Source organism: Vipera ursinii, assembly GCF_947247035.1.
Source record: "Vipera ursinii genome assembly, chromosome: 3".
In the NCBI taxonomy this organism is placed as follows: Eukaryota; Metazoa; Chordata; class Lepidosauria; order Squamata; family Viperidae; genus Vipera; species Vipera ursinii.
The window spans coordinates 20,728,905-20,749,813 of record NC_139516.1 but is presented as its reverse complement, the minus strand read 5'-3'; the positions used below and the strand labels follow the sequence as shown (position 1 = coordinate 20,749,813).

At 38.1% G+C, this 20,909-nt stretch overlaps 1 protein-coding gene across 1 annotated transcript in view; it reads right to left on the bottom strand.

Annotated features, from left to right (window-relative positions):
• The window catches only part of B4GALT5 (beta-1,4-galactosyltransferase 5), a 49,516-nt gene extending 35,062 nt beyond the window's left edge, over window positions 1-14,454 (bottom strand). The window contains exon 1 of the mRNA XM_083358019.1: window positions 14,092-14,454. Coding sequence (XP_083214145.1) covers window positions 14,092-14,206 — 115 coding nt within the window. The 5' untranslated portion in view covers window positions 14,207-14,454. The remainder of the gene's footprint in view (window positions 1-14,091) is intronic.
• Between the last annotated feature and the right edge of the window lie 6,455 nt (window positions 14,455-20,909).

The following is a 20,909-nucleotide window of genomic DNA, read 5'->3' as shown; positions in this document are numbered from 1 at the left end:
TAGCAAACCTTCAAACCTCATCATCTATTTATTTTCCAATTAGCAAAACTTTCCCATAGGAGGATTTCTTACAGTTAATTTCAAAATCTTCATATATGATTTTATAAAATTTTAAACATCCCACAGAAAATATTCTTTCACGTTCATCCATCCCACGGGTGTGCAATTAATTTTTCCAAGCGGCCACATGAGAAACTGAAACTGTTACGGAGGGCCACTGCCCAGCGCCCCAACCCTGTCATTGTGGGCCAGACTGAGACCACTCGTGGGGTAGACGTTGCCCAAGGGCTGTAAAATGTCCAGATTTGATCTATCCCGTTTACTTTCCAAAGTCAGCTTTCTAGTTCCCCTTTTGCTGTCTTCCAAAAATTAAAGTTTTTATTTTCTAAACTTTTTGAATCTCAGATAGATTTCCCTGTCTTCTGGATGGTTCTTAATATCTAGAAAGCAGCTTTCTAAAGTAGTTTAGAGACGAAATGGGCAAAAACACTGTTCTTTTGAAGGGTCCAAACGGTGAAATTTTCCCCAAGCTCCCAGAACTCTCAAACTTGCTAAAGATCACTACCTGCCTGTTCTAAGCTACAACCAAGGTCTTGGCTGACCTGCCCAGCAGATTACAGGTAGTTTTGACTTAGAACCACAATTGACCCTGGAATTTCAGTCACTGAGTTCTCACATGACCTATGATTTTATGACCTATTACCACAGTTGTTAAGGGAATCACTGTAATTAAGAAAATCACATCGTTGTTAATTGAATTTGGCTTCCTCAATTGATTTTGCTTGCCAGAAGTTAGCTGGGAAGGTCACAAATTGTGATCACATGACTGTAAAATACTGCAACTGTTGTAAATGAGGGCCAATTGTCAAGTGCCCAATTGTGATCTTGTAGCTGCAGAGGTGGTGCAACAGTCATGACTTTTGAGGATGGGTCTTAAGTCACTTTGTGAGGCCGTCATAAATTTAAACCAATGTTAATCTAAAATCAAGCTATTTTTATGTTATTAAATAATCTGTTCCTTGACAATTAATGGCATCTAAAAATTCCTACTTGTGTATGCCTATTCATAGTTTCACCTCTGTAAGCATTTCAAAATAATATCCCCCACAAATTGAGTATAAACAGGTGGTAGTGTTTGGGTAAAGGACCTTGTGGTGGGTTTTTTTGCTACAATGTTCTTCCTAGGTGGGATCATGTAGCCAATACTTTATAACCAAGCAAAACCATTCCCTCGTCCCAAGTCTTTGTTAAAAGCTTGAAATATTAAACTTTGTTATGATATATTGCAGAAATATAATCAAAAGATTTCTAAAGTAAGGTATACTCTGCAGATAGGCTTAAAATCAGACACCATGTAATTAACTATCAGAGGAAAAATAAGAATTTTGAGGGGCTAACTTACATAGGAATAAACAAGGACTTTCCTACTGAGCAAACATGCATAATAGACAACAGCACTAAAATATTGTTCTGCTCAAGTGTTTTACTGCTTCCTATAACTTTAGAGGTTGCTGTTAGAATTATAATCTCTGATTCAGCAACCACAGAGAGGCTGGGGAAGGGAGGACCATATACTAGTAATGTAAACTTTGGCAGCAAGCCAATGAGCCTGAAAACACTGAAAAATAAAGCTTTGGATAGAGAAGAAGGCAGGCCTTTGCCTAAGGAAGTTTTCATCCTTTTTTATTTAATTGCCATTTCAGATTTAGGTAGCACTTCACATTTTTGTTTGATGCATTAAAAGCACGAAATACAGAAGAAAAAAACTATACAATAAATATTTCTAAAAAAATGATTATTTCTCCTATCATTCTGTATGTTGCTGGCTTTGGACTTTTCTTCTTGCAGGTATTATGCTCATATCCTTTTTAATGGTTTATTCTTCAACTATGATTGAAATATAATTTTATTACTTTGACAATCAAAACTATTTCCACTTCACTTTTACCCAAGTCACATTTTCCTGTTCATGGAATGGAGGCAAGATACCATATGCATAGCATAAAGTTTATTCATATTTACTTTATGAACACAATGTTCCTTTTTGGTGGGTATTTGGCATTTTAGACTGCTTTTGGGTTCCCTGCTATGCTAGCAACAGAAAATTTCAAAAATACCCCCCAAATACTTTTGTCACAATGCAGAAAGTTCAAACACTCCTTGAAATGATACATCAACATACAGGTAGTCCTTATTTTAACAATCATAATTAGAACTGGTTCCATCTGATGCACTAGTTTTATTCTTTCCTAGTACAAATAATATTCTGTTCTCTAACATAAACAAACTAAAGCATCAGGAATAGACTAAATGAAGAAAGCAAGGTATGTCAAACGTATGCAAGGAGGAAAACTGTTATGCTACAAGGAAAATGAGAGCTCAAAACTTACCCTCATGGCTTTTAGCCTAATACCATAAAAATATTGCACAAACTTTGTATATAGCCAACAGAAAAAAACTGCAGGACGATTTTTTAAACATGCTTTGAAAAAAAATATTTTCTGGAATTCCAATAGGAAACAAAGGACAATTTATGCATGCTTTTGTTTTTTCAATCTTCCTGTAGTAAAACTCAATAAGGACTAACTCCCACTACGATTCGCATTAGCACATCCTATGAATAGGAACAGTATCCTAAATGTCAAGAAACCAAAGCAATATGGTTTTGCATTTTAAGCTTACAATATTAACAACAATATTAAGATATAGCATAGAATGCAAAAGCAGCTGTGAACAAAGACTGACATAACATGCCTCTACTTTTTCTGGAGGAAATTATTCTTAATGCTATTTATTTTAGATAATGAGAAATCCATACCTTGTAGGGAGGTGCAAAACATTTCAAATTAAAAACATTTTGAGCTTTAAACACTTGGGTTTCTAATTCAAGGCAGATGATTTCAATTTCAAAACATTATTCTAACAATTCAAGAAATATAATTGAAATATATTCAACTGAGATCTATCCCAGAAATCAAAACATCTGCCTCAAAATAAAAACAAAGCTACTTCAAGCTGAAATCACTTCCAGAATGAAACAATTCATTTTGAAAGTAGACACACCTGGCTTGAACTAAAATGCCATTTGCACTGCAATTTGTAATTAGGTATATCTAATACAGTAAGCGTTTTGGCCATGTTCTACCATTGTGTGAAAAGCTTGTTAAAATCATTTAAATTGGGTTTCAAGGGTGGTGTCAGGACCCACTTCAAGCCCACATCTTAAGAAAGCAGAACTCTTGGAAACAGTTTCTTCCAAGCAGGAACTTTTATTAAGAGTAGGTGATAGCAGGCTTAATAGACAGGATCTGAGATTTTCCCATGCAACACAGTAGATTATAGTGCCCCCAAGCAGGACCCCACCCCAAAGATCGACCGAGCGATGTGGGATAGCCAATCCCCAGGTGTTAAGTCCATTGTGGAAACCGGGGAGATAACATCGGCCCATCTCCAGCTCATGCAGAGAGGATCGGTGGCTTCTTCACACCTTTCTCTGGGAGCGTAGACATAAACCAGGCATTTGAGGTTACATGCCTTATTCCCTCCTTTGTTCTTAAATGACAGTTTAAAAGATAAGAGTTCAGAGAGAGAGATAATGCAGGAAACAGACCCAATAAACAAAATAAAGGATTACATTGTAGCAAAAGGAGGAAGTGAAAGCAATAGCCCTGCAGGTACATCCCTGCTCCCCCTTGGAAGCATGGCAAAACCCAGGAAAGGTGGGATGAAATAGAAATGAAATGAAATGAAATAAAAAAGGAATGGGTTTTGACAGGTGGTCTCAATATACCAATTGATCATTTTCTTCTGCTTATTGCTTAAATTTTTGTATTTGATAGTTTTCTAAATTTCTGGTAACATGAACCACAACTGTTTTTACTACTAAATGGGATTCTGATTTATACACATAATGAAAGGAGCAGATGAAATCAATGGGGAGAGGATATTGTTTATGCATTTCAACAACCATTTTTTCCATAAAATATATATTTCTCAAAGGTACATGGAAAATTGTGCATGATAGCCAAGGTAAACTCTGAAAGTTTAATCTTTCCAAGAAATATGAAAATTCATGTCAAAATAGTCAAGTGAGACGGGATTTTTCTATACTTTTAGTAATGTTAATTTTCATTCAGGACAAATTGAGAAACATTATTTTGCATCTTTGTCTAGATGAACTTCAATTTGCTACACAAATTAGCAGTATTATTATTTTCATCTACTGCTAAGTGTGTTATTCTTAAAGCTGATGAATTGCGGTTTCTCTTTTCTGGAGAAAAGAGTCCCATTGGGAATGCCTTTAATTGCTCTGGGGAGTATGCTAGTAAAAATGTTCACATCTCTAGAGATACATTGGCTGGGAAAGTATGAACAGAGAAGTATGAAGTAGTTTTTATCAAACAGCAACAACAGAATCACTGATGAATTATTGATAAGATAGGTAAAATTGTTATGCCATTGAATCTAAGATTTAAATTAATGAATAAAAATGCTGCATACCAATACTAAATTTGTTGCTTGCATTCCCAAGCAGAACTTCATCCTGCAAAGCTTTCTGGCCATAAACTAGTTAATATATCTCTCTTGCAAACAAGTAGTCACAAATTATCAGCCAGAATGTTTTCATGAGTTTGAAGATGACCTATGCAGTCTTATTCTTTCTAGCTCGACTCAGGCTGCTATCGCTAACCAACAGAGACAATAGCTGCAAATTAAATCAGCATTTGCTCCAAGTACAATTAATGTATTTGGTCAAAAAAACTAAATACAAACTAACATCCAAATCATATTGGAGAAAATGAAAGTTATCACAACCCTGGTATGTCTGTTAATGTCTACCATAGAGAAAACATGACAAAAATCCCCTTTTATTTCTAGATACTTTATTAGCGATCATAGGTAAAAAAAGAAAGTACATTATATATCAGCACTGTTAAAACTGACAAAAACAAGAAAATTCATACAAACTGACTTGCATCACCTCATGGATTGAAATATACTGAACAGAATAAAAACATATTTTTGAATGATGGACGATGGCAGTTCAACTGCATCAACTGAAACTTTTACGGAACATGGTAAAATAGGGATTTTTCAGCAAGAGATTTTATAGTTGATGGGAACTAAGTATCTCTGACCTCCTATGGTTTGTAGCTTTCTGCAGTGGGGAGTAAATAAGTCATCAACTTTAGTCAATCATGCCATGTGTAAAAAAAAATCCCTGCTATTGGCAAGGACGTGATATTTCTGAAGATGTCCATCAAAATGCATTGAGTCCAAGATATGGGAATACAATGTACATATACCATATTTCTCTCTTTTCTATCCCAACAAAATTAAACAACACACGCTGAAACATTGACTGTACTTAACACTTTACAGAAAACTCTGAAAAAAGATAAAACACTCCTTCAACTCCACCTCCCCAACTAGTAACATTGGTTTATAATTTATACACAAAATAGCATCAGGAAGAATATATGGTGCCTCACGTTGCATGTCTTAAAAACTTTCCAAATGGCCCATTCATAAATAAATCATATCCATTCCAATCTGGTGCTTAAGCAAATAAGGAGTTCTTAAGTTACCAATGGAATATTCAATCTAGATTGTATCTAGGAGGTAGTTAGCTAAGGTGGTTATTCTTTTTACTACTGTCCTGGCCCTTGGCTGAGTGCAAAAGATCATGCATCCTAGCAACTTCAGGAAGATCAATCCTTTATTAATGAAACAGCCATTAAATGAGCATACTCAGATGAGCCCCATGGGAACAGGAGTTGGATGGGGGAGTATAAATGGTGTTTGAACTGCTGCTCAAAGCATGTTTGGGGTTTGCAGTGGGAGCATCCTTGGAAAAACAGAGGTGTCCTAAGAAACCTGTGACTGTTGGTAGGTCATTAAATGCATCAGAAGGGGTTTGTGGAAAAAATGACTGTAAATGATTATAGATACTACTGTAGTAGATACTACTACAGGATCTACAGTAGTAAATTATACACTACTGTAGTAGATACATAATACTGAAAATATTAATATTTGATGAAACACTGTTCCATAGAATCACAAGTTGGAAAGAGCCATTAAGATCTAAACCTCAGCTATAGGAATCCAAATTAGAATATTTCTGATGGATAAATAACCCTTCAAGGGGAGTCCATCATCTCTCTAAATAACAAGACTTTTCTGACCTAAAATCAGAATCTACTTTCCTATAACTTAATTCCAATAATTCTGGAAGGATTCTGGTTTTCACTTTCTCTTCTATGGATTATTTTTCAAATACATGAACACTTCTATCCTATCCCCTTTCTGTTATCTTTTTTTAAGATTAAACACTAAACTTTTCTTCCAAAGACCTAGTTTCCACTTACTTGATCTACTTGGTTCACTTTTTCTGAAACTATGCTTCTGTTTGAATCTTTTAAAGTACATCACCTACAACTGGACACAATATAGCTTATTTTCAACATTCTGACCAAATAGAGCAGGGGTAGGCAACTATGCTGGCTCAGGAATTCTGGGAGTTTAAGTCCACGAGTCATAAAAGAGCCAAGGTTGCCTACTCCTGAAATAGAGGAATAGCGCCAGTTATGCCATAAATAAGCTAAAGTAAACTAAATCCAAAAAGCCTGGAGATATTTACTCATTTTTCCCGTTATTTGGAGAAAGAAAAAACATTTGATTTCTTGAAAATAATTTATTTGATGTTTTATTTAAAAATGTTGATATGTAAGATGTATCAATTCACTATGTAAATCAGGAATGAATTTCCTCTTGATAGCATTATATGATTGGGCAACTTCTTTCAAAATTTTTGTTTCCTGAAAAAATTTCGGTGATTATGACAGACCCCTTTAAACTGAATACAAATATTGTTTCAAAACGATTGTATCACATAGGAATCAATCTTGAGAAATATGAAATTACAGTAACTTTCAATGACTATATTTAATTATGTAAAGTTACTGACATGATATAAGAGTTCAACAGGGCTGAAAGTGTTTTATTGCTGATTTGCGGTTATACTCGATGTCCAATGCATCTTGCTACACCATTTAACAATAGGAAGCCCACACTGATGAATTCCAGCTGCCCTGATATCATTTGTCCGTTGCAGCATCATATAGCTTAAACCAGTATATAAATATATAGGAAAAAAGTCAGTAATATGCACAGAATCATTCTAGCATAGAACTGCACCATAATCTACAGTATGGTTAACCTTCCAACACATAAAGGTAGGTTTGCTAGTAAAAAATTCCCAAGGCCATGGTAAAAAAAATCGCTATAGTTCAATTTTAAATAATGGTACAATAAATTATTTAAAACTCAGCTTTTGTCTCTCCGATGTTAAAATTACAGACTGAATTCCCAGAAGCAAAGTTTCATTCAGGTCTATTTGCACTGTTCTATTTTGTTTTGCAAAGAGCAGCTTTGCATGAAATGATACTTGTCAGGTGCTATGGCATAACTGTAACTCTGACAATTTTATCTTGCAGTGAATATATTGTCATGGTTGTATTCGTGTAATTATTTATACATTTATATCAGGCTTATTGGTTGCCTGAACCTACAGTATGTTCCCAAATGCTTATTCTTGCTCAATCTTATAGATTTTTTTGACAGACTTTTAAAAATCAAAGTAGCTGCAGAACAGGCATGTCAAACTTGTGATGTCACGTGACATCACATGACGTATTGTGACTTTTCCCCATTGCCGGCAATGGGGTGGGCGTGGTTTTGGCATGACGCATCTGGCCCGCAGGCTGGCAGTTTGACATGCCTGCTGTAGAAAGAAGGAAAAGTGACATCTAATTGTTCTTCACACATACTTTAAATCATTACTTAGATCTTCATTACAGAAAAAAATTCCTTTATTTCTATAGCAATTAATTCAGCTTTTAAAGTTAACAATCACTAACAAATTTTGATCAATTTAAATAAATGCTATTGCTTTTACTACATAGAGAAATACGTATTCTTTATGATGCACATTAATTTTTATTTAAATACAGCTTTTGAATAAAAGACGTTTACTTCTTTATACAACTTGATACAAACATCTTTCCCCCTTTTTTGCTCAGTTAAAAACAGTGGAATATGCCTCTCAAACTCATTCATTTCTATTCTGTTCCTCTTTTTAAGCAGTAGGCTTTTAAACTTCATAGAATAGAAATGGCTTCCAGTAATATTTTAAATTTCTGATTTAATGTGAGCTTGCAAGAAATGAACTTTGTTCATGTAGATGTTTAAATTTCAATTCCAAAATAAAACACATTCCAGATACCATCCACTTAAAGAGTCAGTCACCATGATCCAAAGCAAAAAACCACTAACTGTAAATAATACATTCTTTTGAGAATTTGTTCTAGCACACTGCCTTAGAATCATTCCAAATGTTTATAGCCTAAGTAAAAGAATGGAAAATAAACATTCAACTCATAAATTTAGATTATTAAAATTGCCTGAAGCATGGGAAATACAGTATTAGTAGTCCTTGTTAATGACTGGTCATCTTACAATCATTTGCAGTTACAACCATTACAACTTGTGCTTTACAGCCCATAAAACATCCCTAAAGGTAAAGGTTCCCCCGCACATGTGTGCTAGTCGTTTCCAACTCTAGCGGCCGGTGCTCATCTCCGTTTCAAAGCCGAAGAGCCAGCGCTTGTCCGAGGCCGTCTCCGTGGTCATGTGGCCGGCATGACTAGACGCCAAAGGTTGTTACCTTCCCACACTGTTACCTTCCCACCGTAGTGGTCCCTATTTTTCTTTGGCGTCTAGTCATGCCAGCCACATGTCCACGGAAGACGTCCTCGGACAAACGCTGGCTCTTCGGCTTTGAAACGGAGATGAGCACCAGCCCCTAGTCGGAAACGACTAGCACACATGTGCGGGGGAACCTTTACCTTATTGATGGCTGATTTGTCTGAATGCCATGTTTCCAGGAATTCCCTAGTGGTTTTTTTTTTATTTAGCCTGGTCTAGGATGTTCAGTTTCCTTGTATTGTAAGCTAAGGAGGGAACGAAAAGACATAATATACCTTCTCCAACAGCCTGCAGTCAGATAGGCAGGGATTAATACCAGACAAAAAGTCAAGCAGAAAATAATACCTTAATCAAGGAACTGCCAAAAAGAAAACCGCACTACCAACAATGTCAGGTCAAGTCACTGTGCATACACAAGATAGTATGTCACACATTTGTTGGTTGAATCCTATTATAATAGAAAAAAAAATTCAGACTAAAGCTGTTTCCTAAACTGGCTTGGCTGGAGATTTAATCTACATTGTTTTTGACATGTATACATCTCCAGGAAACAGAGACTATGGTCTTTGTATCCCATTCATAGAGGGAAGAGTTCTATATAAATCTAGATTTAAACAAACAATAGTAGGTTGGTGCTTAAAAACAGATATCTTGTTCATTCTCAAAGTGTCTTTTCTATAGCAATATATTCAAATTTGATTTCATGGAATAAATCAAGAATCACTGATATGAACTAAATATAAACAAAAGGTTCTGCAGATTATATAAAATATGTTTAAAATATCCAAAGATTAACATATAGAAAAATGAAAAATAAAATAAAAATTCAAGAGAAATAGAATGAAATTGTTTCAATATTTCAAAACATTTAATATATTTCTATTTCTATAAAGAGATTAGTGAGCATATCACACTAGTGTTCTCTATAAATTATTCATGCTATACTAAAGATTGAGAATCAATGCTCAGTGCAAAAGAAAATTAACAAAGGAAAGGAGATCCAAAAGTGTTAATAACGATACTATTTTTTTTTAAAACATGTCCATTCATTTAATGGTGGTTCAAAGTTACAACACCCTTGGAAAAAGTGAGTTATGCTTCCTCCTCAAAATTACAACCCTTACACCAACCCGTGGACAGTGACCGCAATTCAGACACTTGGCAACTGGTTTGCATTTACAACAGTTGCAGTGTCTTCTGGTCACAAGAATGTGATTCATGACCATTCCATTCAGCTTCCAAAAAGTAAAGTTAATTGGGAAAGTCTGATTTGCTTAACGACTGTTGTAAAAATGGTTGCAAAATTGAGTCTGGCCATGTGATGACTTGTTTAACAAGTTGTAAAATGAGGCAAATCTCACTTAACAACTGTCTTACTTAGCAATAGAAATTTCAGACTCAACTGTGGTCATAAATTGAGGACTACCTGTAGTAGCCAATGCAAGTTATAAGCAGGCCCTTCACCTATAGGCAATAATGAATATAATAATTAGTGAAAGAAAGGAGATTAAGAAAATAATTTTAAAAAATAAACTAAAGGATTAACTAAATCTATACACCAATCTAACAGCAAGAATAAATTGTTCTCCTGTGCTATCTGACCCAAACAGTTAATTAATAAAAGAGTATCAGTTCAGATTGAAAGTATTGGTACAAAAGTCACCACATACGAACATGTTATATTACAGCAATCGATCTAAACAATGACACAAGATCTAACAATGGCATGTTATTAAACTTTTCATCTAAAATCATAGGCAGCAAGATCTACATAGGACAAAAAGGAAGTTTAAGTAATTATGTAATTCTCTTGAGAACAGTATTATTACAGTACGAATAAGCTTTGCTTTCAAGGACACTTCTTTTATCTCTAGAGCAGCTCTCATATAACAAAGTTACATTCAGAGGCCACTGTAATTCAAATAGGAGAATATGCCTTTCCTCCAGGAACAAACTTAAAAAAAACTTATTAATGAGAATCAACACCGATAAGGAGGTACCCCTTTGTGAAGTATACTTGTTCTTCGGCAATTATTGCTGCACTTGTTTACAAATTAATTATTAATTCATTCTGTTTTAAGTGTATTTTAGAATTTATTTTTCACCACAAAGAAAAACTCTTAAGTCTTAATAAATAATTCTAAATTGTCCATAGTTAACACAGATATCGCCTATTTATTTTGTAGTCAATAGAATCAACACCGATAAGGAGGTACCTCTTTGTGAAGTATACTTGTTCTTCGGCAATTATTGCTGCACTTGTTTACAAATTAATTATTAATTCATTCTGTTTTAAGTGTATTTTAGAATTTATTTTTCACCACAAAGAAAAACTCTTAAGTCTTAATAAATAATTCTAAATTGTCCATAGTTAACACAGATATCGCCTATTTATTTTGTAGTCAATGCAGGCTGAAAAGAAATAAAATATAACTTTCAAACTAATTAAACTATCTGCAGTTTTATTGGATATTCTGTCCAACAGAATACAAGATAGACGGGGGTTATACACCACTGTCCTGAGCAATAGTTGTTTTTGTGTAACACTGCTGTTAAACAAAAATAATCAATTAAGATTAATTAACACTACTGTTCACCAAAAAGTAATCAATTAATAAAGCAAATATTATCCATGTTCAGCTTGTCTTTTATTACACTGAAAAAGTCTGCTACGCCAGAGACTTCACTTTAAATGGTTAGATCTGATGCTCTATTCTAAAACACCAATAAAAACTAAATTAAATTTAAATGTTGCATCTTATAAAGAAGCATCATAATATCAGGAAAATTGTTATTTAGAAATTTTTTCCTGATGTAAAAGCAATTTATCATTTCAGGTAGTTCTTATACCAAATTTCTGATTCCCTGTTCTCTTACTCAAACCTCACCTAATATGACCTAAAGGAGTGAATAGTCTATGCCAGGGGTGTCAAACTCAATTTCATGGAGGGCCGCATCAGCATTGCAGTTGCCCTCAAGGGGCCGGGTGGGTATGGCCAGGGTGGGCGTGGCCTACTGGGTGGGCGTGGCTAGAGTGCATATGGCCTACTGGGTGGGCGTGGCCAGCTCTACATCGTTGGCATCAAGGGTGCCTATGGGGGCCTGGGCAGGAGTGGGACAGATCTGAGGGTCTCCAGCAGAAGGAGGGTCTCTGGGCCAGGACCAAGGCAGTGGGGGCCGTTCCCTCACTCTTTCCAGGATGGCTTCGTGGGCCACATGAAACCACTTTGCGGGCCGGATCTGGCCCCCGGGCCTTGTGTTTGACATGTCTGGTCTATGCTCTATGACATCTACAGGGCACCCAGACTAAGAAAGCAATCTTATAGTACAGAGACATGTAGACAGACAGCTACTAGTATTTAATTAGATCTAAGACCAAATTTAATCTGCAAGTGTTTGCATAGGAACACTATACTTTCAAGCCATTATTGTTGCGTTGCTTACTACTCATCTCTAGGAAATTATTATTTTGGCATTAAATAAAGTTGTCATTTACAGTAAAATGTGACCAATTTAGATTAAATTCTGTAATTTCAAGCCACATAAAAATATCCATGAACACCAGAGAGCAATAATGAGAAACTTCTCAAAATCTATTTCACATAAAGTATAAGCAGCCCCAAAAGCAAGATCTATAAAAGAAACTAAGTCATTTTAGCTTATGTGAATAGAACTTATTTGCAAGAAATACTTGAAGATCAACAGAACATCTCTATTAACCAAAAGCTAACTAACAATTGACTATGGGCAGAATACTAGCACTTGATACTGTAGTACGAAACAAAGGGAGAAGGGAGGGAGAAAATAGCAGTCAGCATTACTTTAACCATCATCACTTGACCCAACTCTGATCACAATCTGCAGTCAATATAAAGGCTTCTCTACCTCCAGTGTTTTTATACTGTCTACCTACTAATGTGGGCTAGAAATATATCCAGCAAATACTTTCATGATGCTTTTTTGTTAAAAAAAAAGGGGGGGAGGTGAAATACAAACATACTTTTAAATTCACTTTCCCAATTCAATGCCTAAATAGTATCCCACCCCTTCCCTTCCATTTTGTATGTAGAATTTAAAGGAATAAAGAGTTGAATTAATCAAGGTCAAAGATAAAAGAACAGGGGCAAAATTTAATAAACCAGAGAATAGTAATGTAAAAAGAACACAGTACTAAGGAGAGAAGAGATAAAAAAAACCCGCTTCTGCTGATGTCAGGGAAATGTCTGATACTGTTCTGGCTAGATAATTTTAGGCCAGTCACTCTATCTCAGCCCAAATCCACCTCAGCGGGTTGTTGTTGGGAAAGTATTAGGTATGTTCACCACCGTGAGCTATATATATATAAAGGAGAGATGTTATCTTAAATGACAAAATGTCCCACATACCAGAATATATACTAAAAAGAAAAAAAAGAAACCTGACATTACTCAAAGATATTTTTTTTTATCACGACTGTATTATGGTTGGACTACAGACATACATATATGCCCAAATGACAGGAAAACCGCTTCAGAGGGGAGCTAGCAAAGTATATTGCTAGCTAAGCTTGTAAGCCGCCCTGAGTCTTCGGAGAAGGGCGGGATATAAATGGAATTAAAATAAAATAAAAATAAATAAATAAAATAAATATTCCTTTTTGCAGCCTACGAGAACTCTCGTTTCCCGAGGCTCAGAAACGGGAGTTCCCGTGAGCTGCAAAAAAAAAAAAAAAAGGAAACACGAGCCGGGAGGGCAGCCTCCAAGAGTCCATGTCGCCAATACATACTAGGGAAAGAGGAAATGTGTTTTGTGAGGAAGGAAAAGAAAAGAGCGCGCTTCGATCCCGCGACACCCGTTGGCGAAATTTTTGGAAAAGAGAGGCAAGAAATCCCAGGCACCGAGCCCCCACCCCTGGTTGCGGCAACTGGAACGGGCGGGAGGCAGAGAAAGGAAGGGAAAGGGTGGGCAACACAGCCGCTTTCCCCCTGCGCCGCAACAGCGGCAGCCTGAATCTGGCGGGGTGCCCCTCATCACCTCAGTATCCTCCTCCCCCTTCCTGCGCTACCGTTAGACTCCTCTTTCTCCCCCCCACCCACCAACGGAGGGCGCAGGCGCGCCAAAATCGCGCTCCCCTCTCCTCAAAAGACCCCCCCCCCAACCCACACCGGGCGCCTTCGGCTGCCCGACGTTCTCTCCCTCTCCCGCAGTTCCTTCACACAAGCAGGCCGGGCGGGGAAGCCCGTCTTGCTCTCGAGCGCGCCGCCCCTCCTCGCCAGCCCAGAGACAACCGAGCCGCCGCGCCTGCCCGCTTTTTTTTCCCCTCCGGCGCCGCGCGACCCTTACCAATGCCGGGCGCCACATAGACGAAGTAGAGGAACGAGGAGGAGAGCGAGAAAAGGAAGAGAGCGGCCAGCAGCGAGCGCCGGGGAAGCCTCCAGGGGCTCCGCTTCCACCGCATGGTCCGCCCCCTCCTCGCCTCGCTTCCAGACCAGCAGACTGAGGCGAGAAGGAGAAAGAGGAAGGAGGCGGATGGCGGCGGCGCAGTCAACTGAGGGGACGGCTGACTCGGGAGCGGCGGCGGTGTATCGGCGGGGGGTCGCTCCTCCTTGCCTCACTCGCTCTCCCGGTGCTTCCGCGCGGATCCCCCTCTTCGGCGACGGCGCTGCATGAGTGAAGCGGCGGCCAGCAGCACCGCTCGACGCGCCCCTCCGGCCTCCTTTATACCCTCTTTTTGGCCGCTCCCGAGGCTCGAAGCACCGGCAAACGGAGGGGGAGGAGCCGTCGAGGGCGGGGAAATCGGGGCCTTCAGGGGCTCTCTGCAAAATCCGTTCTCCGGAGCGTCAAAAGCGGACCTTTCTCTTGGCGCTCTCCTTCGGTCTCGTCCGGCCACCTCTCAGGGACCGTCCGCAAACTCCCCTTTTCGCTCTTCCTGGTCTCGTGGGCAGCCTGGGAGGGGTGGCCTTGGCGAGTGAGGTCACCGACCGCGCTCTGCTCTGGCGGATTTCGGAGGCTGTTTTCGCTCGACCTGCTCTTTCAAAGCGTGGCTTCAGTGGCTTCTTATGACTTAGTGACTCGACTCCAACACCAGAAGGAATCTGGTAGCGACTTTCCAGACTAATGAATTGTATTGCGAGATAACAGCTCATTTCATCACATGTAATGTGCCTTTTGCCTGCCATGGACTAACACAGCTCTCCTATAATGACTTCGCTTAATTTTCTGAACCATACATAAGAACAGCCCAGTCAAGAATCTTTAAATATAGATTGTGTCCACACGTTAAGTCACTATTTTAAAATAGTTACTGGTTAGCAAGATGATCCCAGTTAACGCAACATGCCGAGCCATAATATTTGCGCCTCATTTATTTTGTGAACGTAGGCACTACATAGCAATTTGTGTTTATACGATCAAGTTTGTTGTGTGAAAAGTCCTATTAGGATAGTCTTTACTGATTCTGTACCCTCCCTATGCATTTCCATCTTTTGCCTAATCAGCATGGTTTACAATGACCAAAGTTACAGAATTGGGCAGCCTGGTACACTTCTAAAATTAAATAAATACTGCAGCTATGCTTGCAGAGATAATGTGATCGTAGAGTCTAATACACTGTAGAGCACCAGGCTGGAGTGGTACAAAACTACTAGGAAAAATGGGACTTTTATTATCCTGGACCTTTGTGGAATGACTGAGAAGACATTTCAGATGTTATCACTAGTTCATAGCATTGATTCTATTGATCCAATTATTTTAAGTTCTAAGAGCAAAAAGCACAAAATGTATTTTATCAATTCCTCCAACTGGTGGCCATGGAAAACACCCTATGGCAAGGTTTAGATCTACTAATTACCCACCACAAAAGGCTAAAGCAAAGGACAAGCAAAGATCAACAGGGAAAATGTGGAAGGCTGAAAAAAATCAGAGTTGCACCTCCTTTAGGATTAGCAAGGAGGAAACCACCTGCCTACATTAGAAGAAGAAAAAACAGATTTGAAGGGTAAATCAAAGGAGACACAGAGCAGCATCAACTTATAGAGGCACTTATAGTATAAAATATATACAATATATATAAAAATATAGAGAGCAAAATATAGACTTAAAGAAGAAAAACATGAATTCTGTGGACTGCCCCAGACCAAATTCTATATTCTCTCCTATAACCTTTGGAGTACATTTAGAATTATGTGCCAAAACTATTTCATGGAAGAACTCAGAAAAATCAACTACCACATCATCAACCTGTGTGAAACTAGAGTATCAACTGAAACACACAAAAATGGAAAAATAATAGTGAAATGTACATATCCACAGGTGAAAACCTCACACATTGCTGGCGTCATCTTCATTCTAAATGTAGTCATTCTAAATGTAGTCATTGCAAATAATCTTCCATATTTTGCAAACAACAAACTAAAAATAAAGGGGAGGGGAAAAAACACAGCTCACAGTCCAATACTGTGTTCCACACAACAGTCACTACAACAATGAAACTGAATATTTTTACAAAAAACTTTAATAATAGCTCAGCTAGCCTACAAAAATATTATAAAAGACCTGTGCTTGAGAAAGTTCAAGATAAATGTGTTAAAATTTTGTAGGCAAATTTTTAGAAGATGAGTGAAATAAAAATATTGAACAGTTGGCAACCAATGTTGAATCATAAAAGACATATGTGATGAACATCTGTTTTGAGAAACCAGCATGGAAGCACTGAATTTGGCACTCTCCCAATTGGGAAATTAAAGTAGAGATCAACTTTGTATCTCCATCCCAGGGTAACACAGAAGTTGCTGTCACTGCCCTTTTGTGCCTGGGGGCTCTGGGGAATCTGGAAGTGGGGACACAACAGGCTTCAACTAAAGCCTTGAGATCTGGGGGTTCTCCTAGACTCATGACTCCTGCTTGAACAGCAAGTGGCAGTTGTGGCTAGGAGAGGTTTTGCACAATTTCATGTTTTGTGCCAGTTGCGCACGCTTTCCTGAATCATTATGCCCTGTGCACAAACACTCATGCCTTGGTCATTTCATGTTTGGACTACTTCAATATGCTGTATATGAGACTACCCTAGAAGAGTATTCAAAAGCTACGGGAGCATAGAATGCAGCAGTGTGGACAGTTCTAGGGGCCCCTTGGGTGGCCAATGTAACACCACTGTTGCATGAATTGCATGGTTGCCAGTTTGCTTCCAAGTTCAATTCAATGTGTTAATTAACATTTTTAAAGTCATTCATGCCATGAGCCCAGGCTATAAACTATCTCATCCCAGTAGGATTAGCTCTTTGGGCACAAGAGAGCACAAAAAAGCTTGTACTTTCTACTAAGGGCATTGCTGATATGATTAACATTCATCAGACATAGTGGTGGGATTCAAATATGTGAACAACCGGTTCTCTTTGTGGATGCTGCTTCTGGAAGTCCATTCAGGGCCTGGGCAACAAAAAATTAGCTACCAGTTCTGCCAAAGTGGTGCGAACCGGCTGAATCCCACCACTGAGTTAACTGTTTCTATTCTTTTTTCATGAGTCTGGCTATGTAAACTGACTGATAAAGAGTGGAATATAAATATTTGCAAGTAAATATTTTAAATCAATAAAAGAATACTGTCACTACTTATTCAAGATGGCAACTGGCTTAGGAAACCTTTATCTCATAAATGTCAGCTTAATAAAATTATACATAACTGTAATCCTCAATCCTCAAAACACCCATGCAGAAGGGCATCACAGAAAGTGGTTATCTACTTCACACTTTGGGCTCCATAATACTTATACCAAAGTCTGCAGAAAACTTTGAGGGGGAATTTGCTTCATCCATTCCTTGGTTCACATATCTCTATGAAATTACTTTATATTTGCTATGAAGACATAATTCTTACAACAACCATAAACCAATTATTATTATTATTATTAACCAAAATAACACAAATAAAAATAGTATTAATAATAGTGGTGAACTTGTCAGTCCTTTATTTTTTTTGTCATGTAGAACAATATATGGGTTTGCACACATATATTTTTTAGTTTATATCTCTCCCACACACACGTCTACTTAATACTATTTCATTTTGGGGTTAGCAACATCATGCAAAGAAAAGGAATAAGAAATAGTAAGCCAAAAGAGCGAAGGTATTCAATAAGGAAAAGAGATTTTTACGGCTAAATCTAGTTTATTCCTTTCTATTCTTACGAACCATTCCTATATCAGTGTACAACCCCTGTACATTCCTGACTTTTATCTTTTTGTGTTTCTTAGGTATCCATTTCCATCATGTTCAAATTATTATGATTTTCCTGACATATTCAGTTCTCAGTTCCAGATAACAGCAGTTGTTATACATAACTATTTTTGCTTCCTTTTGACATTTATTCCTCACAGAAATAGACCATACACTTATTGGATCCAATCTGGGTCGGTTTCGTCTTCTGAGCTTTCAGACTCGTGCTGGAGCCCCCATCTCAGGGAACTTCTCTGTGTGCTTTGGGCTTTCTGTGTGTGGTATTTATATGGTACCTTATACTTACGCTTTTATAAATTAAGAACAGAGTTCCCAACATTTTTTAAAAGCAAGTGGTGCAGAGGAAAGGACAGAATTCTTTTGTGCTATATGTGCTAGGGGAAAAAAAGAGAGAAGCTTCTGTAAGAAAACAGTAGAGCAGTATTTTTCAACCTTTGCCATTTTAAGACATAAATTTCAACTCTCAGAATTCCTGAGCAGAATTCTGGGAGTTGAAGTCCACATGTCACAAAATTGACAAAATTGAGAAACAGTGTGATAGAGTTTGATACCTCTCTCTGAGAATCCATGACAGTAAAACACTATCCCAGTATTTCTCAACCTTGTCAACATTAAGATGTGTGGACTTCAACACCCAAAAAAACTCCTGTCGGCATGTTAGCTGGAGGATTCTGGGAGTTGATGCCCAAGCGTCTTACAGTTTAGAAGACTGATAAACAATGAACTACTATACTGTTTCAAATTTAGTTGCATTCTTCTTTAACAGCCATATATTATTGCATGTCCCTTAATGGAAGCAAATCAATATAGCAGTGGCTTCTTCACAAATAATTACTGATTTCTACTGCCTCATTAACCAGGTTTAATCAAATTAATCTAGCAGATGCCAAAGAGAAGTCATAAAGTGGTTTAATGTAACTGAGCAACAAGAAAGTTACATATGCAAAGGAACATATGCAAGTCAGTTGTCTACCTTGAATTACTGTGCAGTTATTTTAATTATTAGATATATAACTTGCATTTGCTCCAGAGCTCAGACAGGCATATGTACTACAGTATTCCATCTTCTCAACATTGCTGGGAGTTGAGTAGCTAATCTAATCTAAATATCTGGCTGACTGTGAGACAAACCATAGTATTTTCCCCTCACAACAGTCCTGTGAGTGTAAGATAGTGTGACAGTTTCAAAGCTGTCTGAGGGTGGCCTTGAACTCAGATCTTGGCCAACACCTACACACAGACACACACACCTGTACACACACACACACACACACACACACACACACACACACATATGGACAGACATGCATGAAATCTATCAGATAATCAAAATACTGTGTTAAGAAATAATAATCATGCTTTTGGGATTTAAAACTATGGGAAAAAGTGTAGTCCACTGCATGGGACAACCACAAAGAAGGCCTCCCTTCTAGTCCACAAACCTCCCATGTTACATAAAATGATATCTTTTAGCTGCAGGTTTTCTCTAGATTCTGTCACAGGATGGTTGAAGTAGAATCCTATTGGTGAAGGATCCTATCTCAGCCATGTAACTTGGAATTGCTTAATGTTGTATTTTGAGCTGTTTGCATTGAAACCGTTGTACTGATGGTTGTTTCTGGTTGTTGTTTTTTAATTTCAGGTCCAGATTGCCTATTTGTGTTGTACTTTGTAATTGTTGTAAGCCATCCAGAACCACCTCTTGGAGATGGGTGGCCATATAAGTGTGTGTGTGTGTGTGTGTGTGTGTGTGTGTGTTCATTTAATATGGAATACTATGGATATGCAAACCCAGCTTTAGTATTGAAATGCTGGCTAGATAAATAATAACAGAGTGTGCCTTACTACCAAGATATATCAGGGAATATCCTGCCAAATACAATTCTGCCCATCCAGTTTGAACATCAAGAAACACACTTGGAAGGTTGACAGGATTTAGACCAGGAGGCAGGCCTTCTTGTTACTGGTCTTTTTGCCTTATATATTCCATTTGGCTCCCACCCGCCTTGTATTCAACAATGCCCTCAAAATGATTTTATTCCAATGAGTCTTTCATGTATAGATGGGTGTTTACCCTTATTAGTTTGGTGATTGTTTTTAACTATGATTTTGAGCTGCCAAGTTTTAAGGGATCTTAAGATATATTATTTTTGCACTGGTGTACTCGTGTAGTCTGCCAAGAGTCATATATATTGCAGCTGTTTACAAGATCTATATATGTCAGAGAATTGGGCAGCAAGTGTCCAATTTAAGTCAGAGACACTGACAAGAATTTGTCATTTTGTATAAATAAATATATTTAACATTTATATTTACAGCAGACAGGATAGTCAAGCACACAGGAACATCATGAGGTTAAAAACTTCAGATAATAGAGCACACAGAAGAAAAAAAGGGCAACTCCCCCTTTACACCCACAGCAACCAAACGTAGATATATGGAAGCCTGACTTTTGGTTTCCATTTACCAGATTAATACATGACTTTCGGAAAAATGAGAAAGAAACAAAACAGCTAAATGTGTGTATCAAGGGCAGAAGTGGCAATACAGGAAGTCTTTGACTTACTGTTATGTACTGGGCTTGTGGTGATACACCACATTCGTTGCTGGAGCAGCCAACAGCTCCCCAGCAACCCAGACTGGCTGTCTCTGGTCCTGCAATTGGCTGCCGCCTAGAGGCTAGACCAGACATGTCAAACACAAGGCCCGGGGGCCGGATCTGGCCCGTGAAGTGGTTTCATGTGGCCCACAAAGCCATCCTGGAAACAGTGAGGGAACGGCCCCCACTGCCTTGGCCTTGGCCCAGAGACCCTCCTCCTGCCAGAGACCCTCAGATCTGTCCCACTCCTGCCCAGGCCCTCATAGGCACCCTTGATGCGAATGATATAGAGCTGGCCACGCCCACCCAGTAGGCCATACGCACTCT